The 26,038-nt window shown below is 39.3% G+C and overlaps 1 protein-coding gene across 1 annotated transcript in view; it reads right to left on the reverse strand.

The window, feature by feature from the left end:
* The window catches only part of FAM171A1 (family with sequence similarity 171 member A1), a 53,136-nt gene that overhangs the window by 10,738 nt on the left and 16,360 nt on the right, over positions 1-26,038 (reverse strand). Inside the window, exons 4-7 of the mRNA XM_009275694.2 lie at positions 25,574-25,801; positions 20,042-20,134; positions 14,807-14,965; positions 9,286-9,462 (exon numbers count right to left, since the gene is read on the reverse strand). Coding sequence (XP_009273969.2) covers positions 9,286-9,462; positions 14,807-14,965; positions 20,042-20,134; positions 25,574-25,801 — 657 coding nt within the window. The remainder of the gene's footprint in view (positions 1-9,285; positions 9,463-14,806; positions 14,966-20,041; positions 20,135-25,573; positions 25,802-26,038) is intronic.

Consider the following 26,038-nt stretch of genomic DNA (forward strand, 5'->3'; position numbering starts at 1 on the left):
AGAACCAAGAAGTTTCTTAACTCTTTCCTCACCAAAATTATATTTAGTATTACTGACTTTTTAGAATAAATGGTGTTGTTTAACAAATTTCTTCTTAAAAAGCTTATAAAACAGCTACCCGGCACTCCTTTGTATATGTAACTTAAAAGCAAGGTAAGAGAACAACCATCATTAACACTACAAAGAATATAAAAATGAGAGTACTTTAAAAGAAATACAAATCAAAACACAGATAAAGAAAGCTAAGCTCCATCTGGCTGCAAAAATACCCAAATATCAGAGACAAGCTGACGATTTCAACAGAGCAGGAGAAATAAATTGCTAGATTTATTTAGAAATAAGATGCTAGAGAGAAGCATCTTAATACTTTGCAGTAACTTTGATTCTGATGACCATGCTTATTTATCTCAGGCAGCTTTTAGGTCTTGCCAATGGGGGCAAGAGGGGGTTATCATGAGTAAATTTAACAGCAAAAGGTTTGCACATTAAATCTCCATTTCAACACACATTCTGCACTAAAAATGCCTTTTTGTAATTTAGTTTACTTCTAAATCAGATTGAAAAATGGCACTTTCAGCAAGGAGAGTGTCCAGACAGGCAGCTATTGCAGAAAAGCCATTACAGAACAGCTATTCTAGACTATTTCCCTGCACAATCAGGTCACTGCAGATACGGCCAGTCTGCCCAGAAAAGAGACGTCCTATTGTCTTCAAAGACACTAACTATTCAGTGTGACAGCTTGCTGGGTCCAGGCAGCACGAATGGATCTGCTTTTGTAGTCTAGATGCACGATGCCTCCGAATAAGACATTACTTCCATACTTTAAAGCTACTATTTTAAATTAAGCTGTAGTGAAATCCAGGGAATTGTATGCCTTTCTGGCTTCCATGCGCGTGACTGTGCATGCTGACAATCCCGTGCTGCTCCAGCTCGAGCAAATGGCAAACTTCCTACTGGCCTACGTGAGGCAGGACCGCGCTTCGTTCAGGCAGGACTGCCACACCAGGCCATCTGCTCTAGAGAGACCCATGTGACTCCTATTAAAGTCAAGAAGAAAGGAGACAAATTCCCCTCTTAGCTGCGTGCGCTGGCTGCGAGAGGAGTTTGCATGCTGGCACCCCAGCACAGAACTCGGCTCTCTGGGAGGATGTATAATACTGCTTACTTCAGGTTTAACTTTCCAAGCTGACCATTTCAGAGCCTCCCAGGTCATTACTCCTGCAGTGACTTCTACTGACTTTGATTCTGTATTCTTCCTATCACTGATCAAAACAGTTCTGGTAAATGACTGTCAGAGGAGTGTGCTGTAGCCAGCAGCTTCCCCTAAGGGCAGTCATAAAGTCCAAATACTGCTAGTGTTTAAATATATGGTAGCTATGGTGGGTTTTTTCCCATAAATTACTTTTACATGTGAGCTTTTGGTAGAAAACTCTTCCATTGATCAAATACTGTTCGCTTTTTATTTTGTTTCTTTTAACTGGCGATAGGATCATCCAATCCCACTCAAGCAGGGAACCAAAATTGTGCTATTTACAGCATGAATTATTTCCATCCAATAGGTTTGACAAACAAGAGGGTTTAATTAGCCAGAGAGCAAATTAAGCATAATCCCGTTATATGAATTTATTTTTATTCACAAGATTATCTTCTCTGGACAAAAGAGTTTTGGAAAGAAAAGAAAGATAATTTTAACTGTACTACTTAATAGCATAGATGTTTTAAATAAATATTCCTTAATGAGAAGTGCTTTTCTTTCAGCACAGATCTCTTCTGTGATGTCTACGATGTCTTGTAAGATTGCCCTGCTTAGGCAGAGATTCACAGTTAAATGGAGATATATGTGTCAAAAGGAATGAGGCAGGTTGTTATCAGACAGTGTGGGACAGCAAAGGATATTCAAAACATACTAACAGTATTTCTAGAAGTAATTGATTTCGACACTTCAAATGGCAATGTTATTATGGAGAGTTAATCAAGGGCAAGTTTGTGAAAATAACTTCCTAAAGCATGTTCTGACATACATAAATTGCAGCTTTTCATTCTACCAGCTGAAAGCTGCTTATCAGATTTCTTCTTCCAACTGAAAATCACCTCTAATCTGCATCGGCATGGAAGTTTTACTACAAAAGGATGGGTTTTTTGGTTTTACTTTTGTTCATTTTCTAAAAAGCTAAAAGCCACTGAAATTGGAAGTTGAAAAATTCCTTCCTGAATATTGGTAGAGGTTAGTCTCCTCCTCCCTTCCCCCTAATACACACGGGTTTAAAAATTCATAGTATTTCAGTTAATATTACAATTTTGTTTTTGGAGTTGCTAGGCAACATCAAAAAATAAATGTCCCTGCTCTGAGCTCATACCTTCATTATTCTTCCACTCTTACAGAATTTGTTACACAAGCCTTCCAGGGCTAAATCCTGCTACTGTTTTAGCAGCACCACCATTATTTGGTGTAATGTAAGGGAAACGCTTTTAACATCATATCTTGAAGATTTTTGCAAGGAAGTCTAACGTTCAATTTATTACTAGTGTCTGAGAAACTTTGTAGTTTTTGCCATCTTTACTCATTTTTCCCCTTAAATCACCTGCCAAGTGTTCAACAAAAGAACATGCCAGTTTTCATTATTTAATAATTTTAATTACGCCTGGGCAGAAGGCAGGGCACATTGTACAGAGAACTGCTTGCATTGCTTTGGTCCCCTCAGCATTTCCTTCCAGAATACCAGAACAGAAGAGACTTATTAAAGAAAATTACTTCCATATGTAATTACTGGTTAATAATTATATTTCAAAAGGAAAAGCTTAGTTATGCTTGCTGGACCACCATCCCTAGTTACCAGTGTACGTGAAAGATACTGCCTCTAATATTCGCTTTATGACATTATTAATCACATTCAGTCAGTTATTGACAAAATTATTAGAACAAGTAATAAATAAAAGCACAAGGTGATTCAGAACACTGCATGCCTTTTCCTTCATTCAGCCTCACACCACGCTCACGTTCAGTTTCTGTTTTTCAAGCTGGAAGTGGAAGCAGACACACACTGGGATTTGATCCACCATCCCAAGGCCGCAGAGGAAGACTGTCCCAGGTCCTCCTCAGCTTCTTCCAGCCCCACCCAGACACTTCACACTCCTGCTCTATGCACTCTTGCCTGTATTTCCACCAATCGCCAAGTCCTCTCCAACTCAAGCAGCTGCACAAGCACAATAGCCTTTTCTCCACTTCCTGAATTTTGATGTCCACCTCTTCCCGCCTTCTGCTGCATGGCTTCTGTAGGTGGAGCTACAGGGCCATCTACACGATACAATGTATAGTCTGTTCTTAAAACCTGTTCCCAGAAGCCATACTATTTGTTTCCAGTTTTATTTCCTTGACTACGTAATAGTAGATTGTTTGCATATATCACTACACTTTGGCACTAACCTGATTCCTTCAACGTCCTCTTAAGCTCCACCATCATGCCATCCCACGTCTGCTTTGCCACAAATGCAGCTCAGATGGTATATGAGGTGGGGAGAGGATCAAACAATCCATTCACATAATTTTCACATGTGTAAGCCACAACATCCATTTTAAAAACAACATACATGTTGATAAACAAGCACAACTGCCTCCTGTGATCCACTACACCTCTCCAGAGCAATCATGACAGAGAGAACATACCTCAGTGAGCTACACTGTGAAGCATCGGAGGAAGAGCTTCTTTTCCTTTCAATGCTGAGGTCTATCTACTACTCTGCAATTATATCTGCACCTATTATGTAGACATCGTACACGGTAAAAAGCTGGGTTTGGTAGCTGACATTTCTATGGCAACACACAAAATATGAAATTCTTTGAGAGCAGTTAGTTAAAAATCTGTATTCCTCAGTGTATTTAGTCTTTAAGAATAATTTAACCTTCACAGCTGAGATGAAAAAAGGAAGTCAAAATCAAATTGTCAAGGAACTTGTAAACTACAGAAATAGCGTAACTATGAACTTTGTGGAGGCTTGGTCTTCTCCTTGCAATTTGCAAATAAATCTCCGTATTACCAGTGAATCTGATCTAGAACCAAATGTTCTAGATCTGATTATATTAAATTCAAACTTGTGGGGGCAGGGAATGTGTTTTCCTGAACATGTCCATTTCTCACATGTAGAAAACCCAGTAAAACCCATGGAGAAGTGCATGAAGTCCCAGGCCACGTGCGCAGCTGCATGTAGTCCAAATGCAGGCCATCTATCCAAGTTCAGAGGCATGTATTCACACCCAGTGTCAGATCAAGCAACAGACTGCAAAAGTTTTTTGTTAAATGATTATTTTCTGTCTGTCATGCAGTGTATGAATGCGGTAGCAATCAGAAGTTAACCAAATTCACAACAAAAAGGAATAAGTTTTATTTTTAAACTACAAAAATGTAAGTCAATCTTTTCTTTGGGCGAATAATCGTTGCTACCACATGGGAAGCTTAAATCAGAGACTTTTATAAATCATCTTACTTACAAATAATGTGCAGTGAACTAGACAAGCAGATGTACAGTAACCCGCTTACATTTTCTGCCTGACAGTAGCTGTCGCTCTCTCCCTATAAACACTATGAACAAAACCCAAGCATCATTTCACCTCCATGAAATACAGCAAAACCATATTGCAGTCACGTTTAAGTAGGCACCAATACTGTTTATACATAAATATATCCTCAAGACTTCTTTTGAGCACAGAAAACATTATCTTCATTTTGCTGAGGAAGGAACATCAGGAAATTCTAACTCTACAAAAATCAATGGAAATTTTACCACTGAAGGCAGGACGTCACCCAGAAAAAGTAAGTACCAGACTTTCAAATGTATTTAGAAATCTATTATGGCATTAAATGCAGTCAGAAAGCACTGACCAAGCACAGCAGAGTACATAAAGTATTGTGCTTTATAAAGCTATAAAAAGAGTTCCCCAAGATACTCTTCTCCATATTCTGCCATCACTTCACATTAATACATGGTTGTGATTTCAGGCACTGGGGAAACATCCTCCTCTGCAAAGCAGCTAGTAATTTAAAGACAACAAGGTCACGTCCAAGATGTACACCAAGTGTTCGGGGAGGAGGAAGAACAGAGAAACAGTACTCTGAACTTCATTTACACGTAGTGCACAAGAAATAACACATTTTAAGGAGAAGCAGCAAAAGGGTGGAGGTTTAACCCCTTCACTCCAGAGTCCTTTGCCACACAAGGTTGAAAACAGTATTGAAAATATTTTCCTGTTATTTGGTGGGATCAATAGACCAGCAGCTGCATCGATACTGTCACTGAAGAATAAATGCCATTTCCATATTATGCGCTCTGGAATACTTGGTAACATTTTGAAGTCCTTCATACAGCTCTAGATGTGGATCTATAGGTCTAGGTGCAACATAATGCCTCCATACCACATGGGATGAAACTGAGGACTTAAAATGGAGAATGCTGGTCTTACGGGTTTGCTCACTGAATCCAGTGAAAAACAGACACCTTAACATAAAGCATAAACCATTTAAATGGGGGCTGAGGAGAATACAGCTGAGCAAGTGCTGTGTTATTCAGTCCAGCTGGCGGGACCTGGAAATGATACAGGAGGTACAAAGTTTTGTTTCTACTGGGATCTGTAGTACTCATTTCTGACTGAAGAGGACAAGGCCAGAAAGAAGTCTTGGACAGAAATTCGGTGTCCAAGAAGAGAGAGATTAATTATATTGCTGTAAATCCTACTGACATCAAGGCAAATATACAGGGAGGAAGTCATGATCCCAACCATCTGTTTACGGATAAAGGAGAAAAAAAAAAAAAAGTTTTTCAGCCCCTTCAGATTTGAGAAAAACAAGACAGCACCTGGGGGGAAAAAAGCCAACAACCCAGAAAACCCCACTGAGCAATCCTGATTATAAAAATGAGAATCCATATCTCTTATGTTCAAACCTTTAAGCGTGTACTATGAAATAAAACCACTCTCCCATAGTTGTGTGAAACACAAGAGATATGGGTATGTCAACAGCACAGAATGATTAAGTTGCGTTTTAGTGTATATGTCTCCATAACATCAATGCATCTGTGCTTATTATTACCAACACTAAGAAATGCTGCAGAGAAAGGTGGTGGAGTGCATCTCCAACAGAAGAACAAGGTTGGACGTATTCGTTTACCCTAAAACTTCTCCAGGGCACAGATAGTTGCTCTTCATTTTATTAATTATTCAAAAAGGTGTTACTGCTTTAATTTGCTTGCTGTGCACACAAGGCAGCAAGTTTGTTTTGTAACGAAAAATCTCATTTGGAACAGTGTAAAATAAATGCAGCAGATTGCCTTATTTTGATGTCAGCCTGCTTCTTCTGGCTGTCTGTTTCATCAGTGTCAATGGAGCCACCCTCAGCCTTAAGTAGACTATGCTGCTTCTCCTCCTTCTCTCCCCAGTTCTCTCTCAAGGACAGAAACGGTGGTAATGAAAATACAGATTGTTTATGGTAAACATCCTAAAAAGCCATTAATTATTTTTAGCTGCCGTAATATGCAAATACGCATAATTTCTGTAGAAACTATGAAAATCTCTGCACTTCCCATCAGATGGCACTGGGTTTATATTAGTACATCATAAGCTCAGCAAAGTGTATGAGATTCTAAGGATTAAAACATATTTCTAGTATTTCTGTCCCTTCTCCACTCCCTCCCCTAAAAGTGAAAAGTATTCTGCTTTTTAGAGCAGAAATTATACTTCATGGAGTAATGATGACAACCACATGGATTCTAAACAAAAAACAATAGCTTGCACTAACAAGCACCCACTGTACTGCTAATATGCTAGAGAGAAGCTCTGCATTATTGCCTGGTAATACAATCATAGTTTTCCATCTCTGGCATTTACTCATTTTTCAGATACAAGTGTGAAAATTTAAGCCACTGAAAATCTATTAAGGAGAGACCACAACATAACTAGCACTGAAAAAAGCAGCTCCTTAAATGAAAGACAAAATCAGAATAATGAGGTTAGAGGGCTTATCCTGACAAGGCAAAGATCTGGCAGTGCAAATGGGTTACAACAACTTATTTGCCAGTTAAGGATTTCTCCAGCACGGAGCCATCCCAGTCATCATCCATCCCTCTCCCTTCACAGTCCAAGCACAACAGGGATGGGGAATGACAGGGTACTACCATGTTTGCACTACATATGATTCGTTTGACAGCCCTTAGGGTGCTAATGTAGCCCACACAAGATAGAGTGGCTGCTCTACTTATTCAATTAGGCTACTCTAATTTAAATTGGTTGGGATGTGGCCAAAGTTCTGCTAGAACTGGCATGCTGCAGTCAGGGCTTAAATGCACCTTTGTTCAACATCTTCGGCTGCACAGAAAGATGCTTACTTTAGCTGAAGTGTGAGCTGGAGCCTAAGCGTAACGTCTTCAATACCTTCCTCTCCATGGCTTGGTGAAGCTGAGTGGCCTGACAAAAACCCCTTTTTGTTCAGTGGTCCTCATGCCTTTCCCTCCCCACAACACAAGTGCTCCAGCACTTTATCATGAAGCAAACAAGGTTGAACTTGTCTCAAGATTGGGAGCCTCAAGCCTGCAACACTAACTAACCTGTACTGACCTATACTAATATGTACTGCACACAATAGGGTAACTAGCTCTTTATATGCAACAGTAAAAAACATATTCCACAGTAAGAGAGAGCTTTTGTGGCCCCACCGCAGCGGCATGGAAATTTGGCCATAAATGAGAAAGCTCCATAATCAAAATCAGAACCATTTTACTAGCAGTGAGTAACTAGCAATGAGGCGGGCTGCAGCTATAACACAGCTGACAGGAAGGGTTGGGGATGGACTGCTTCTTGTGGAGCAAGTAAACATGAGTCAGTCGTCCCCATCTTTTTTTGAATGAGGGAAAATAAAATAGTTTCTAGAATCACAAATCAAAATCAGTTTCAGGAAGAATGTAGCGAAACTTACTACCATGGCTCCACACGAAAACTTGACGTTTCCACAGTTAAGGAAAACCCTGACTCCATTCATCGCACTCTTTTTCTACTATTCAATTTTATATCATATTCAAATTTAGCCTTTATTAAATCCTACTGCTTTACTCTCTAACACAGCCAACTTCTGACAAAAGATTTATCAGGCACGTTGTTTGAAAATACATCACCTTTTTCAGCAAACAGAGGCCGGAAGGAAGCAAAAATGTTATTTCCCCCTTCACCTCTCTCTTCCCCCCTCCCCTCCCCTCCCTCCAATATGCTGGTTTCATGCTTGTTGTTCTACTTCTGGATGTGATCATAAACTGGCTCAAAACGTTTGCCTTGCAGGGACAAAACCCCACTGACCGCCTACACAGATCCACATTTCTGGCTCCTTTTTCTTCCTCTCTTCCTCACAGTCTCTGCCTTTCTCACCTTCCATTCTTCTTTTTTGACTTCTTTTTCTTAACAACCATCTGGTACATACTTCAGAGGGCACAGTGGAATAACTGAAGGGGAATCACCAGGACAAGACTTATGCACCCCTTACTTAATCCTTTACACTTTGAAGGTGTAAAGAAGGCCAGCATGGTATACCAACTAAGCAATGAAAAAAAACAAGCCAAAACAAAAATAGAGCGCCTAAACCACATATTTCTGGAAAAAATCCTCTTCACAACAGCAAAAGTTATCCTGCAATGTAAAAAACTGAGTGCATTTTACAGCTTGTATTGATTAGTCATTCTGTCCTTTCAAAATATTTCATGAATTTTGCTTGCCTTTTTTTTTTTTTTTTAAATCATTTACGTATACTTTCCTTCTTGATAGTTATTAGTCAATCTCAAAGTGATTTACAAAAGAAGTCAGTATTATGTTTCCTATCTGACAGGCAGGAAACTGAGCTAGAGACAAGAGACGGACCAAAGGTCAGATATCTGGCTGCTGGCAAAGATAAGGCTAGTTTCCATGTCTCCAGACTTCCAACTCAATGCCACAGAGAATATGTCTTTCTGCTTCTCAGTCTCTGGGTGAAATCAAGTCCTCTCAAGATAGTTTTTACATAAAATATTTAATAATTGCAAAATATTACATTTACAAAAAATTTGTCTAGAAGTAGCACACAATGCTACTCAAGTATATTTGCATATACACTATGCATTACTTGATCAATAAAACTCAGTCTTCCCTCCTTTTAGACAGAAAACAGATTTTGGTACACTCCAATGAAGATCTTACTATATTAACATAATAAATGCAGCGAGACAATTAGTTTCAGACAAATGAAGCCATCTAGGGAATCACAATTACGCATTACCTACCAAATTTTTGGTCAAACCTCCATGCTGGAACGTGTGCATTGTGCTTCAAGTTGCTGTTTGTTGGCAGAGGCACTGTTACATAGATGGGGCCATTCACGGGGATTGGAGTCCCATCGCTGTTGAGGAGATGAACGCTGACTGCAGTGACAGGGGTGAGGTCATACCTAGTGCTGTTTCCTACAGAGAGAATGAATGAACATTGAGACTACAGAATTTCCCAGAATTTAAGATACACCCATGTGGTTCAACACCGCAGTACTGCACCAACATATTTCTCCAGGGATGGTAGTAGCAATCCTCCCTGCCTTACAAAATTCACAACAAGCAAGACGTATATGCTTCTGAATTTTTCACTTAATTTTGGAAAATTCTGGAGACAAGAAAACTACAATGCAAAAATCTCCTGTATATATATTCTCATCTTAAATAAATACGTACAAGTATCACAGCCATAACCATGGCAAAAAAAAAGTATCTCCCGAGCCTTTATTATAGCCTCACATGCCCATATGATAACTAACAAACACCCAAACGTGCAGTGACACTGCAAGGATGATCAGTCCTATGTTTAAGAACGCCAAGATGTATTTCCTTTGGCCTTTCACTGAAATAAACCAAGATAAATGGATTATTAGGATACACAGCGTTATCTTCTTATCTATGTAAGATAATAATTATTCTTTATGTTTAAATTGCATGCCAGTGGATGCTACTTCATGAAAACTGATTTAAAAAAGCGTTATAACCCTTCAACCATTTAACCAAATGAATCAGTGACAGGGAAAAATATCACAGATATATATATATGTATTCAGGGGAAAAAAAAGTTGTTGTTTAAAACCAAGGCGATCCGGAGCTCAAAGCAATAGCGGTAGTAGTTTAAATCAGAAGAGATAGAGCTTCCAGTTTTGCAAGGGGCTTTGACCCACCTGGGTCCACACTGCTGCTCAGGGCAGCAGCCCTGCTGCTTCCTTTGTGCTGGCTCCAGGGGTCGTGCAGCCACTCATCCTGCTACGGGGCTAATCTGAGCGAAGGAACAGGGGTGCCTGGCTGGCAGAGAGAGGGGTACTGCCCCTCCTGTAATCCTGGTGCCTTACATCAGCATAAACCGCTGTAAAAGCACATTCGCACCCAACAGTGGTATGCCACCTGCGCTAAGGCACAACAAGGGGTCCTGAGGAATACGCAGTATCTCAGCACCAGTGTCCATTAGGATGAGTACATTCGAGGGAACAGTGGGAAAGCATTAAGACCTTTATAATTTCTCTTAACAGTGGGTAAGTCTCAAGGAATGGCCTTTAAATTCGATGTCTCCGAGTAACAGCTCACCGAAATTAAGACATCACCAGGAAAGGGGGGAGGGGGGGGAGTGGCAAAGGGAAGGAAAAAAAAAAGAGACAAATCTCCTCAGAATTTTAAATTCTTTGGATTTTGCAAGAGGTGCCAAACTGAAGACACAGAAAATAACCAGAAGTAACTTTGCATGTGTCTTATTTACTATAGCATCTACTCTGACGCACATTTTCCCCAGATTTCAAGGCGAGTGTCACTGTTGCACAGCTGACAGGCCAAGGACGGATGAAAGCACACGCAAGGGGCATACGCTCTGCTTTGATCTACTCTGAACTGAGGGGCAGAAGCATATCTTCCAGAGGGATTAAAGTGCTGAGAAAACAGGCATTCTGAAGATGGCCATAAGAAAGCCACAGAGCTAACTGAGAGAAAAAACAGAAAAACAAGGTTTGGAAATTCAGCTAGGGCATAGGGGAAGGTTGCCAGCCCACCCAAGCATTTGTATTACAGGCTCCAATGGTGCACAATATCATCCCCTTACAGCCTTAGAATATAAAACAGAAAGATAGAGGAGGGAACTGGTGGGGAAAGAGTTGTTCCTTTACTCCTGATTGTTCAATCCGCTGCCTCTGCCATGCACCTATAACTTCCATCAGATTGATGCTTGTCCCCAGGTCACTGGACTGGGGCCACTAAGTTTCTCAGGCTGGTATCAGAGAAATAAATTCTTGTAGCTAAGTATCATAACCTGACCACGTTCTGGCATATACAAATTCCTAATGACAAAAGGTATAACTTCAGATTTTAGAAACGTTTAGATTGATATCTAGGATTAAATTATGTTTTATATTTTACTTATTTTTAGGTATTGGAAGTTTTGAATTTTTCTTCCATTACTGTCTTGATAAAGCATATCTGCCTAATATCTGCAAAAATGAGTTTTCAGCCCCAGAAAAAGCATTCTCATGGTGAAACACTGTTTGCATCTTTTCTACTTAAGACACACTGACGCTTTGCTCAGTACTGGGCTGAACAAGTTATATTAGAAGATGAAGAAATTTCTGAAATCCACTTACATCTGGCAAGAAGAAATAATCCTTCAGTTTGCCATCTTGCACAGTATGTAAATGCTCATTAAAAAGATAAATTTTTCTCTTTTCTGTTGTGAATGTAAATTAAAATCAATGCTTATGAAACTCTCACGCTATAAAACTGATAAGCACATGCACAGATTAAATGGGAATGGACTTCAATAAATGTCAGCTTTCATTTATTTCTTGTCATTTTTGACATCTGGTGACCTGTGAAGAGCTCTAAAAATAATCAGAGGAAAATCCACTGTGACTTAGACTTGACTCTTCATAAAGAAACAAACAGCCTACAAAACCAGCAGGAGTAATGGTTATTAGCCAGCTTGGTCCATTACTGCAGACGATGGAAAGTTTTGCTTAGTTTGGTTTAAAGGACAAGATTTTGTGAAACCATCCTACTGCTCTCCAACTGGTGATTAATACAAACAATAAGCTAACACTATACAGGCTTGTCACTACTTGCAGTTAAATTCTTTGAATTTTTATGTTTGGAACATGCTGATTCATGCAATGAATTTTCACTGCTCCATATCACTACTTCAACACCCAGCTGGGATTTTGTGAAAACTGTTAAACTCATAGAGAATAGGTTTTAGTTAAAACAACTGTAAAGTCACTTTGAATAAATACTAGCCAGAGAACTGAGCTGATTGAAACAAATGGGAGGACCTCTCCAAAACTGTACAGACATGTAAATAAACTGTGAAAGAATTGAAATGTAACTGGGGGGGAGGAGAGGTGGGAGAGAGGGGAAAAGGGGCAGTGTTCAGGAACACTCCAAAATTTCCCATGCAAATTAATGCTAAGTTTTTTCAGAATTCTAAAATGTGTACATATTTTTCTTTCTCTCTTGAGAACAGAAATACTCAAAAAATCCCCAGCAGGTGGTGATGTCATTTTTTATTCCTTCAAAAGTTTTTCAGGTGAAATCTTAACCAAGTCGCTTGGAGATGAAGAAAAGGCAGACAATCCAACTTTAGGATTTTAAAAAAGTTTAATATTTCCACAGCAGGAGAAAATTCTACTAAAAATAGAGGACACTTCACCTATACTATAGTGCATATACAAATATATTGTATTTGTAGTCTGTATTATACTGTACTTAATACTACAGTATTCAGAAAACAAGGCTCTTCTCAGCCTCTTAAACCCCATTTCTTTGCCGGTCACTTTGGTCTTTTGTGACATACTTTTACTTGAAGGCTAATAAAAGTCAAATCCAGGGCTTCCATGCTCAAGTAGAAAAGTTCCCGTCATGCAAGCATACAGAATACTAAAAAGACCAAGGGTGTGTTCATCTGTTTTGTAGCAGGCTAGGAGGTAAAACAGGAGAAAGATGATGTCCTGGTTGTGTAGTTTCCATGACAGGCGATCATCTGAAATCTTGGCAATACCTGTTTTCACTAAATGCATGCAAGGGTGGGAAGTTGGGTTGCAGAGTACTAAGGAAAGATTTGGGAGAGGAATCCCACACACATTGTCAACAGTTTGTTCAGTGGGTTTAGAGATAAAAAGAAAGGAGATGAGGAAGTAGACAGATGAATGAGATCAAGTGCATTCCTTCGTTTTAAAAAAGATAAGAGATATTTGATCATGTCTGAGTATGAAGAGCCCGAGAAAACTGAAGGTTGAAGATGAGAATAGGGAAATGACAGAGATATAGAATGAGACAGGACTGGAGCAGACAGAAGGATTGGAGTAAGGTAGCAGACACATTTCTAATTGTAATAGAAAAGGAGATATTCAGATTTGTACAAAGGGAAGGGGAAGTTTATTTTGCCTGCCCCCCCCCCCCCCCCCCCTTTTTTTTTTTTTTTTTTAATAGATGAGATCAAGTGCATTCCTTCGTTTTAAAAAAGATAAGAGATATTTGATCATGTCTGAGTATGAAGAGCCCGAGAAAACTGAAGGTTGAAGATGAGAATAGGGAAATGACAGAGATATAGAATGAGACAGGACTGGAGCAGACAGAAGGATTGGAGTAAGGTAGCAGACACATTTCTAATTGTAATAGAAAAGGAGATATTCAGATTTGTACAAAGGGAAGGGGAAGTTTATTTTGCCTGCCCCCCCTCCCCCTTTTTTTTTTTTAAGGAAAAGCTAGCAAGCTCCAGTACATACGTTTACACACATGAATTCAAAGTCACCTAGATCAACACATCACAAGTAAATGCATCCTAAGAAACAGCAGGGAGCAACCTCAAGGAGTTATTTAGCCTGCTTCAAAGCAGGCTCAGCTACGCCTGTGCCATCCTCACCAGCGATTGTCTAACTCTGTCCAACACCCTCAAGCAATTGATTCTACAGCTTAAACTATCCTCACCATAGCAAGGTTTTCCTAATCACTAGTCTGAATCTCTCTTGCACCACTGCAAAGGCCACTGCTTGCTTTCTAACCCAATACGGACACAGAGAAAACATTATTCTCCTTTTCACAGCAGCATTTTAAGAATTTGAAGACTTCTGTGCCCAATTCTTCTATTTTTCTGTAGCCTACACAACACCAACTATTTCAATCAAGACTAAATGAGAAGTGGAAGAAGACTAACAGGCAATTGTAGTCATAAAAATGTATTACAGCTTTGAATTTAACAGTGGTTGTGTTTCTACTATGAATTTTCATTGTTTTCCCTTTGGTGCTAAATGAATTTGCACATTTTTGGCTTAAGCTAGATTCAACAGTATTAACAAAGCCACTGAAACAACTCTTAGCTGAAACAACAGAGTATTAAGTCCTTGATATCTAGGCATTTTATTTATTTTTAGAAAAAAATTGAACAAGAATTTATAGCATCCTCAAGTTAAACTTTCTTTTGTCCCTTCACATCAATCTCCATTTTTGTATGTGCACATGCAACACATTTGGAGACTTAACTCTAAACTACAAGTGTAGCAAACTCTTCTGATCTCCCAAGGCCAAGGAGTCTTCATCTTTGCTATTTCGTGGCCCCATTTAAGGGATAGCGAACCTTGCTCTCTTGCTTATTGGAACAGCATTTTGGTAGGGCAGCTGAACCTATCATGTCATCCAAATTTTAAAGAATGTTTGCTGGAACAGGGAATGGAAAAAATGATATGGTCAAAAGTTGATCCCTGGAGCAAAATGAAATCAGAGCAAAACCGAAGTAGTGGGTTACCTGTTCCATTTCCATCTAATCCCTGCAAATAAGGAAAACTGTCCACTTCCCAGGGTGAACTGGCTGCAGTTAGATATGCTGTCAAATCGCTGTAGCTAGTGTTCTCTGGTAATTTCACAGATCTTCTCTGAAAGTGAACTTGTGGCTGAGTCCGTGCACCTAAAAAAATTAAAAGTGACTTTATATCCAAGGTGGGCAGCATATTTAGGTGTTCATATTTATGGAAGCACATTTACAGGTTTTTTTCATTATAAATTGAAATAGCTTGAGAAGGACAGAGACATCAGAAGGCTATTACAAAAGAGGATGAAACCCAGTATTTTTACATTTATTGCGCAGTTGCTATTATTTTTCCACAAGTATCACTGAGCAAAATTGTGAAAGCATCTAATGTCAGAAGCTTTTCTGACCATGTTATTTCCCAGGATCACCTCAAATTTCATTAGATGCTTCTTATAGAGAATATAATTGAAACTAAAAGCAAGTTCAGAGGTAGGGCATGTGAAAGCTTAGAAAAGCATCCATTTCACTGTTTTTGTTTAAATTTAGTTTTTCTTGAAATAGCAAGATAAATTTAGCTTACACTCATTAAAGTGATTGTCTAAGAGACTACAATTCTACCTGTAGTCCCAATTAACTTGTGTAATTTCTGTATTTAATTTTTACAAAGCTTTGGCCACATTAACTATCACTAGTACTGAGATAATAGTCACTTTTTATTTAAACCACTGGATAAAAAGATTCACTTGACAAAGCCTGGGTGAGAAGAGTTTCCATATTTTCCCACACAAAGAACACATCTAAACAGAACCAGATTACTTGGCATGTAAGATTTCTCTCTTTTCCTCTGTCTTGTACAGTTTTAGTCTTTTTTTCAAGATCACTAGGTGTTAATTGAAGGGTCTTTGCTGCAACATGATTTAAGACTGTCATGTACTATTGCATTTCATGTCTCATTTAAATCCCAGTTTATAATGTTTTTTTCAATGGATGCTCGCTATTAATACTGTTTAGCAACACACAGCAAGACTCCATCTGCAAGTTTGTGTGTGCAACATGCAAATTAATTTTTAAATCAAAAGCTATTGTATTCTCCAGAGCTCATTTTGAGTACTCACAGAACACTCCCCACACAGCACAAAATCAAGAGGCAAGCAGGTTTTTTTCTTAATTCAGATTTGACTATGCGGTTCAAAGATGTCAACTCAAAACAATTTTGCTTCTTTTCCCCTATTAGTCTCTGGCAGCGCTTTTAGGTTACATGTAACTTCACTGCGAGAAAGATTACAGAGCTTGACTCACAACTCCTAAGCTTTTGTAACTGCCAACGTCATTAACCAGGAAACTGGAATCTTTTCTTGCATTATTTTCTAGCAGGAGCTCTAGCTATGTGAAAACATAAAATTCTACAGAACAGACTTTGTATTGGCCAACAAAAATTGCTATGTAGGCGGGTAAGTATCTCCAAAGAGCTGATCATTGTCTAGCTGTCATTTCTTTGGTAATTCTGCAAGAAAAAGCTATAAAACCACTTTTCTTTTTTAATTTCCGAAACATTTAAGTATTTACAGCAGGCTCTCAAGACTGGCAGTATCCTTAAATGTTTAAAATAGTCATTAAACAACACCCGTGTGAAACAGGAAGAAATCTCCCTTACCCAATTTCTAGGCTTAAATGGAAACAACGTGAAAGACTAAATAAATTGACTGCACTGAACTCAGGGAAGACTTATCTCCCGAGTGCTCTGCAATACCGTAGTAGTTTGCTGTACCTCAGGGACAGATCTGCTCAAGCACTCGGGAACCTCTGAATGCACTGCTGAGCGGGCTCCTACGGCCCGTAGGGATAAGCATCCACAGTAACAAACCAGAAAAAATCCACAACAAAGAAACCTGCATTAAGATTATCACTAATAGTTCAATGTAAAATTGTCAGGTTTTCTGCTGCCTAAATCTCTGCTTAAGATGAATTATTTAAGTTACCAAGAACCGGTATTATATTTCCGAAGAGCTGAGCTAATTAAGAATTAAAAGCAAAGTAACTGTTGTTGAGTCTGTAACACAGTAGTTTATGTGGAGGCTCTGGGGTTTTCTATTAAAAAAATGGTTGTTTTGTAGCACTGGGAGAGCCACGAGCTGCCAAATTTTAACTAGATAGGGAGGACTCAAAGCCAACCTCAGTTTCTTGAATCCTACAGGCAACACAAAGCGTTCCTATGGCTGAGCCCCAAACCTGGCAGGAAACCTGCACAGCAATCAACTTGGATGCAAGTTTTAAGGTGGAAAAAACAGCTTCCTCTGTAGATAGTGCATATACATACAATAAATCAGTGCAGAGTAGTTAATTCACACCCTAGATTAAACAAACTCCTTGATTTTGATATTCACCTGAAACCTGCTACTCACCCTGACTCTCCCCTCAGCTCCTCAGCTGGGTCTCCCCAAACCCGGCAAGAGACTTCAAAGGGGTAGAAGACTAGGAGCTACCAGTGAAAGGCTTGTGAGGGAAGCAGCTACCAAGGCTTTCACCTTCTCTCACCACCTTGCTAGAAGATAATCCAACGTACTCCTTTAGCAGAGGTCATAGAGGATTTTGGGGCATATGTTTGGGAATAGACTTATTGAGGGAACTGGAACTGGTAAAATGAAGAGAAAGACTTGTGCTGACCAGACTCTTAAGAGTATTTTTCAACAAGTCAACACTTATCACTGGGAGTGGATTATTATTATTGCTTCTATTACTGAAGATATCTAGTTTGACTTATAAAACCCAAACAAAACCCAAACCCATTCAAGTATAAAACTGGCATGTAAGCTCTTTCCACCTGGCGAGTGCCATGAGGTAAAGGACTGCTGAGCACTGATCTTATCTTCTTGAAACATCCTCTTGTCAACACACTGGCCATGATGCAAATGCTGTCAGCTCCAGTTTGCCAGTGCACACCTGAAGATGTAACCATCTCAAGGAGTCCCTGTAAGGCACCTCTTGCCATGCCGGATGCGTGACACGTGGCACCACACCGGCATCTGAGCTTCAATCTATGTGAAGTAACGTCTCAAGTATCATCAGTTCATGCTCTGATTGCTCATATGTCAGAGGGAGATAGAGGGTACCCATACAGTTCCCATTCACTGAATGCTGAAGTTCAGCTCGTCACTGTGCCAGTATTAAATAACTTAAATGACCCAGTGGTTGGCACGTCCATCCCTCACAATTACTGACAGAGCAGCGGATTGTAATGCCATCATGAAAATGAAGCTGGCTGCATCAACTCAGACAAACTTCTCAATTGCATAGTAAGTCACTTGCTTCATTAATTATTCAAAAGCAACCGGTAACTTATTGTACTAGACAGGCCTTTCTTTCCCTTTGACTGGTGCTTCAAAACACCAGTGCTCCCAGTCTGTTCCTGGTATAATGAGTTCTGTTTTGCTCTCATTTTTGCACTAAGGTAACTCCCCATCAGCTCTTTTGAAGCAGCGCGAAGTTACTGGGAAATAAATTGGAGAAGCAACAGAGAAAAACTAGGTCACAAGGATTTTGGATTGAGACTGGAGAGGCTCCATTCAAATGCTGGTACAATGTCTAGGCTGTCTTTCATTTAGGTTTCATCACAAGAGAATTTCCAAGAAAAGGACTGTGGGCTGGTCCCATAAAATAGTTTTTACTGGGCAAGACTGAGAGTTCAAATTCCAACCCTCCGAATACTCCGGGTACCATGTTCTTCCGTTAACCTCTTTCTTTGCTATACCAGCAGAACCAGTTATATTATTCTAATTTAAACATATTGGGAACACCTTGGATCAATTCACTGAAGGGAGCAAGATTATGTGGAAAATATTTATGAGTGTCACTCAGCTGTTACATGTCCCTCTAGCCCTTTAACATCCCCCGTTTTTTGAAGGAAGCTGTAAACATGAAGAGATTGTTCTTTTTAAGTTAATTGCATAATATTAGCACATTTGCATAAAAATAAGAGTATTTAATACACCATGCTAGTAGAATACTGTTGGTAAACAACATTTCATGTTTTGTCTAATGGAATCCCTCGTGGTTTAACACAGTTCTCTGTCCATCTAATTTGCCCCATAACGTCAGCTCTCAAATTGCAGAATATACATACGGCAGCTGTGCTGTTCTCCAGCTCCTTCTGAGCGTTCTGTCAGCTACCTAATTTGTTTAGTGCTTTTTCAGCTCCGGTCGTATCCAGCGCTATCATTAATGAAAAGCCCATTGTGTCTGGATGGTTTCTAACCGTAAAAAAAGATGTCAGGAAGGCATAATTGTATTATATTCCCTCAGATAAAACAAGGTTATCTTGGAATATTATTGAAGGTAGTATTCCCCTGTTTATTAACTATCTGGTAGAGTTTAAAATGATCATAATCATAATATATGTGAATAAGACACAGTTTATGCACAATAAGAGTGCTCACAGGAAGGACGTCCCCTTGTTTTGGCTCGTCAAGGTATCTTTAAAAGCTTCGTTTCTTTTGTTAACAGACTTACCTCAGCTATCACATCAATTGGGCTAAGATAGGTCAGATCCCTAGGTGAGATGAACATTTTATTCTTTACTGTGCAATTCAGAAAACAGTGTTCGTCTGACTGATACTACAGTTGCTTTAACTTCTGTGTTTGATCTTATGAAAAGGTGATTCAAACTTTATTCTTCTAATACAGGGGGTTTCATCCTGTAGCATGTGGGTTTGCAGGCAGTCTGATACAGGGCCCACAAGAAGTACTTAAGAAAAGCAAGTTTATATAGGGTATACAACAATGCAGATATGAGAAATTTTCAATTTTTCTATGCCCTAAATTTCTAAGGCATCCACAGTAGGAAGCAAGAAACAAAATAAAACGAGAGAAAATTCTTTGACAATAAGAACATCAGAAAAAGTTTACTGCAAGGATGGTTAAATGATGCTAGACCAAAAAACATCCAACAGATAGCGAAAGAAATTTAATCTCTAGCTCTCAAATGGCACACTAAAGTCCAAACTTGTTTATTACCAAGTAACTCGAATTCCCTAGTCACAGCAGTTAGGGATGAACTTAGCTATTAATCAATTTGGTAAAACCATCCCACAGAGGAGCATTCCCCGGGGAACTCAGAAGAACTCCCCACAAGATACCAGTCTCACGCACGGGATAGAGTTCAGAAAGCATCAGGCTGTCAGGCTTTTTGTTTAGTGTCACTCAAATTTCAATTCCAACTTCCAAAAACCAGCATACCTTGAAATCCTGAGACTATCTGGACTACATCGTCATAGACCATTAGAGTAGCTGAGCGTTCAGGAAGAAGGCCGAGACTCAGTGAAGAGAACACTGTGGGAGAGAAGTGGTTTAAGTGGGATATATTTGGATTCTTATAAACATAATCCAACAATAACAGCACTTACTTTCTTCTACATTTTTGCAAAAGCAGGCCACCCAAACTATTAAAATCATATTGTATACGTGACAGAAACCACGTGCATTTTCTAAACCAAATTAAATTGCCAAGGTAATTATTATTGAACTAAACAACATATTCTATGCTTTGACTCCTGCAAGTCATGCATGGTAGCTCAAAGTACAGAAGAGTGCAGTGTAAAGCAGGGTTTCGGGTTATAATTCCCAGCTCCACAGAAAGACTTGTCGTTGCATAAAGAGGAGTGAAACACTAACTCAGTCTGACTGAATTATTTGTCTGTGAAACAGCTATACTTCTTACCTCAGGAAGATTTTAATGAAACTTAACTTTTAAATACTGTGAGATGCTTACATAAAAAGTCATACAGAAAGGCAAAGTATGATGAATAAGTCTGAATAATCTGCTTTAAAATACAGCATGTCCTTACTGAGTCACCACCTACACTACAGAAGTGCTATATATAGCAGAACTACTGTCATTCTACCAGTGGTGCGAAAAGGGACAGATAAATGGTATTTGCTGCAAGAAATCTGCCTGCAAGGACCTCCTTCGCCACTGGGTACTGACATTCCTTACAGGTGGCTGTGTCTGTATGCACACACATCTTTGGAGAGTGAAGAACATGATATAATTTCATGCCAAGTTCTTCAGACCCAGAAGACCAGAAATATGTATGGAATTAGCCACCAAGCACACCTGACTCCCGCACCCATGAAAACAGTAAGAAGTAGACCTGCCTGCAGTCCATGCATGGCTTTCAAAGATAGGAGAGGAGGAGATTAATGCAGACTAGTAATTTTTGGTAACTGGGCAGCATCCCACATTTGCACGTGAAAAGTACTCATCCCATTCTGAAGTGACCACAAGCTGAGGAAGACATTTCCAGAACCGATTAATAAAAGAACAGTGCAAGCTCTTCTGATTTTCTGGAGCTTCATAAATTTCCTCTAAATTAATATGTATTACTTAATCCAAGAGACCATATAGACGTTAGCTACGAACAGGGAGACTTTACACTATTTCTGTTTTAAGAAATATATTCTCTTTTTAAAGATCAGAAATTTTAGTGTTTGGGAGAAATACAGGAGAAAGAAGAAGAAACTAGAAGAAACACACTGATAAGAACCACCATCTAAAAGCTGGTCTTAATACCATATATGAACATTAAAAAAAAAAAATCATGTTATTGCAAGTACAGCTGAGAATTTTCTTTCCAATGTTCTACATGTGAAACAGATCTACACATCAGGCAACATAAGTAAGAAAGCCTAGTGTAAGTAGCACTAAGGCCACACAATTACAAAATTTGTTTGTCTTTACTCCAATAACTTAATTTGTATGAAGAAAGCTAATATAATTTAGACACCCTGGGGAGCTCAACAGAATAAACCATGCCAACATCTTCTTCCATATATGCCAGACTATAATGCATATATAACCTTTAAACTTCCCTTGGGCTTTTCTACACAATCTTTTCTCAGCATGACAAAGGCAGAAAGTCATAGTTTTTAAGGCCAAAAGGATGACTGTGATGATCCAGTCTTACTCCTGTATAACTACAGCCTTCCCTGAATTAATTACTGCTTCAGATCCAATAGCTGTGCTTAAACTAGAGAACTTGTTGTAGAAAAACTATCCAATTTTCTTGTAAAGGTGTCCAGTGGTGAAGAACTCACCGCGACATCAATGTTCTAGTAAATAATTACGAGGGCAGTTAAACTATGTGCCTTTTTACCCATCAAAATTTATTGAGGTTAGACTTCCAGCCATTTGATCTTCTTTTTATATAAGTCTGCTAGACAGAAGAATTCTCTCTTACCCGTTTCCTGTTCTCTATGCAGGTACTGACAGACTACGATCAAATTACCCCATGAACTTTCTCTCTGGTGAACAAGATAAATTAAGCACTTCCAAGTCTTTCCCTGTAAGCTGTATTTTCCAATCTTTTAATCACTCCTGATATAACCCTGCAGTTTTAAACATTTTTTCTTGAAGCGTGGATCCAGAACTGGATAGACATTACCCTGAGTGGCCGCACCAAGGACAAGTTCTGAAATACTATACTCCACCTTCTCAGCCTTTACCGTATTTTACAGCCAAGGATTGGATTATTCTGCTTTCTTGCAGTGCTGCATTGGGAGGTTATAGTCAACCGTTCATCTACCATGACTCACGTCTTCTGCAGAGTCACTGCTTTCCAGATGAGCTCTCCTCTCCCACGAGCATCCTCTGCTCCTAGAACTACATTTCACCACAGTGAATACCATGGTTTGCTTTGACTGACCCTACCAGCTAGTCTGAACTGTGCTGCCTCAGCAACTTCCCTCTCTTCATTGCACACACTGCTCCAAAAACATCCTCTTAAATATGGACTACCAGTCAGAAATTTTTTTCTTCCAAATTATTTACAAAGAAGAATCTATGCGTAGCTAAGAGCAGATAGATGAGCATATCTTCCATCATGAACACTTCAACTCAAGTGATGTTAAATTAATGAACTGTTAATAAGTGGAGTCATGGCTCTGCTGATAAATAGTTTAATGGCAAAAGAGATCTTAATCTTTTCCTCCTACCATTTATCACTATGTAAATAAATAGTCCTCCTGCTTAAGTGGTAAGGAGCTAGTAATTATTTTGGTTAATATAAGAAAAGTTCATTTCTGCTGAATTATGAGAACAGAAAACCCTCGATGCTTACTCCTTAAAGCTATTAATGATAATATCACGAGTTCAGTGGCTGCACAGCTTTTCAGTGTAAGATTATAACTAATGCATATTGACTGTAATGGAAGAATCCTGATCCTTCGGCAAAGTCCTGTTATGGCACTTTAAACATTACCACCCTACAGGTCTCAAACCTACTCCCTGCTCATGATTATCATTTCCACATTTGAAGTAAACGTGTCCTTAGTTCATTTACCACAGCACACAGGACAGCACATTAGCTTAAACCACTGATGTGGGTGGAACACTGCTCAGAATGATGTATCTGCTCTGTCGGGTGACTACTACTAGTCCTGCTAAAAGGCATTTTTGGGAAATGAGGATCCCGCTGTACGCCTGTGCCCAGACTGCTCACTGCACAATCAAGATTTAAATATGCTGCCTGTTCCCCATCATTCAACCTGGATTAAAAATAACAACAACAACAAAACTTCCATGGTTTTCAAAACTTCTATACTGTGCTGGTTACAAGCATGATAGGCATTTAAATACAAGGCATTTAAATATGAACAGTTCTTGTAAAGTTTTTTTTAAGGAGTATAGGCAACTTAGTCAATACAAAAAAATAACAGCCTAAGTATCTTGGGCCTGAACTTTTATGTCATGTCCCTTTTAAGGAGTAATTCAAAGAACAACCCTATTAAATCTACATGGGGTGTATCAAGTTGTAACTTGTTGTTTCTTTAATCAAAGAAAGGATTAAGTTCAAAGTACAGAAAGCAAAAGAAAGGATTCTACTCCCAATTAAATCAATGGCAAACTATCTACCAGTTTCAATAGGGGAAGATCAGAGTTGAAAGGAATCTATTTTCTCAGTTAAGCTCACATTTCAGCCGTGGTAAGAAAGACTTTGTGGAAACTGTATACAATTACTGCTCTTTAAACTTCAATGACTTACGAAAACAATAATGCCTTGTTTGATTCCCTTTCCTCAAAATCAATATTTAAGAAAAAGCAACAAGCAAAAAACCTAACCAAACACACTCCAGGCCATGGAAGAGTAGGTCACATTCTGACTCATACCCTAGATCTTTTGAAAGACACGAGACATAAGGCAAGAAAAGGTTCAGGCAAGAAAAGGGTATTGCATGCTTTAATCATATATGATTGTGTCTTAAGGAAGTACATGAAGTATGCTGAGGAAGCTGCACCTCATCTTATTTAAACAGAAAACAACATCAAGGAAATTTCTAAACAGAGTCACAGAACAATTTTGGTTGGAAGGGTCCTCTGGAGGTCACCTGCTTCAACCAAGCAGGGGGGGTATCCAGTTGAGTTTTGAATATCTTTAAAGATGGAGATTTCACAACCTTTCTGGGCAACCTGTTCCAATCTTTGACTACTGCTGCTGTAAAGAATTGTTCCCTTTTATTTATTTGAAACTCTCCTTGCTGTAACTCATTTCAATGGCTTCTTATTCTTTCACTATGCACCTAAAAGCCTGGCTTAGTCTTCACTATAGCTCCATTAAGTAGCTGGAAAACATGGCAGAATACAGTAGAGGAAATGTGGAAGAAGTCACTATCTTATCTGAAGCAAGCGAATGCAGATTAGTCAACAGCATGTTGAAATACCTAAAGCATAATTCTGGGTTTGAAGAGATTCAAGTTCCTTTCCCCATCTGAAAACACATTTGCTGCTTGACCTTGCAGCAAGTCACACAGTCCCTCTGGCTATGTTGATATTATTAAATAAAATGGAGCCAAGGCATGGGATTGAACACTGCCCTGTGATCATTTAGACTATTTAAATATTAGTGCACTTAAAACCTGGCATGGCTTTGGCCTGGGCTAATTATCAAATCTGAGGTGATATTTAGGTGTGATTTGGGTATAATACAAGCCTGGGACCATTCCCAAACTACTCGGGACCCTAATTGTGGCTGGGGATTAGAGGAAAGGCAGATGAAAACTGGGGATGTGACCTTCACCTAGATGTTATGTCTCAAGGTCTGAAAGCCACCCTCAATCTGTTCTATTTAGCAGTACAGAAATAGTCTGCATGACTCAGTTTCCCCTCCTGTACAGCTAATGTAAAGTCTCCCACTTCCCATAAAATTTTGAGGCATTCTGATAAAAACTAACATGCAAGTATTATTGTTATTTTTTTTTGCCTGCGGAAGAAACAAACCATGCTAATTAAGTTAGAAAAAAATCCTTACATCTGGATAACATAACTGCAGATTAAAACTGTCCTATGGACACAGCGAAGAACTGAAAGGCCAGGACTCTTTTTGTACACTACAGCCTACGGTGCAACAGTTGTTGCTACACCCTGGGAGAGAAACGAATGAGTACATCACAGCTGCTGAAACAAAGCACTTGGAAACAGAGTTCCCATAAAGAAAAAGATCTGGAATAGATTTGTATTTTCTGTGGAGCTGTAAGAGCACCAACAGTTGTTTGAAAACTGACGTAGCACTGTATCAAGGACAGCCAGGAGGAGAGCGAATCTCTGCACAGCCCTGATGCCACAGTTTAACTGAGAAAGAAACCTTGCTTTTTTTGAAACGCACAGATGTTCTTCCTCCCACCCAGGATCACAAGCATTAAAACACATCATACAAAACTGTGTAACTTCCTTTAGATGCAAAATCTTACCTCAGAACAAAAATAAAGATCTCTTACCAGGCAATCTTACAGGTTTCCATGGTGCAGAATTTGGCACATATGCATGTTTACTAGCAGTCACTATCAGTTGATTGCCCAACTTATACTGAAACTTGAGGAAGGCAGTGCCATCTGCTCCTGAGGTTCCAGATGCAATGGAGATCTGGTTGGTAAAAATCTCAATGAAGGCTTCAGTTACTGGCTGATGTGTGCTGGCATCGCTTACATGGACCTTCAGCGTTACTTCTGTAATGACAAACAACCACAGCAATTATCGTCCAAAAAGCTTCTGCAGGAGGCAGCAGTTAGAACATGCTAGCACACTAATGACCAAAAAGACACGGGGCTCAGTGCTAACCTCTGACACTTTGATGCCAAATATGACCTCTTGTCCCGGCCTGCAGTTCTCCATTTCGGGCAGTCACTCTTTAGAGACACTGCAGATTCTGCCACAAGCCAGACCAGGTCCTGAATTATTGCCCT

This window comes from Aptenodytes forsteri, unplaced genomic scaffold, assembly GCF_000699145.1.
Source record: "Aptenodytes forsteri isolate BGI_AS27 unplaced genomic scaffold, ASM69914v1 Scaffold172, whole genome shotgun sequence".
Classification (NCBI taxonomy): domain Eukaryota; kingdom Metazoa; phylum Chordata; class Aves; order Sphenisciformes; family Spheniscidae; genus Aptenodytes; species Aptenodytes forsteri.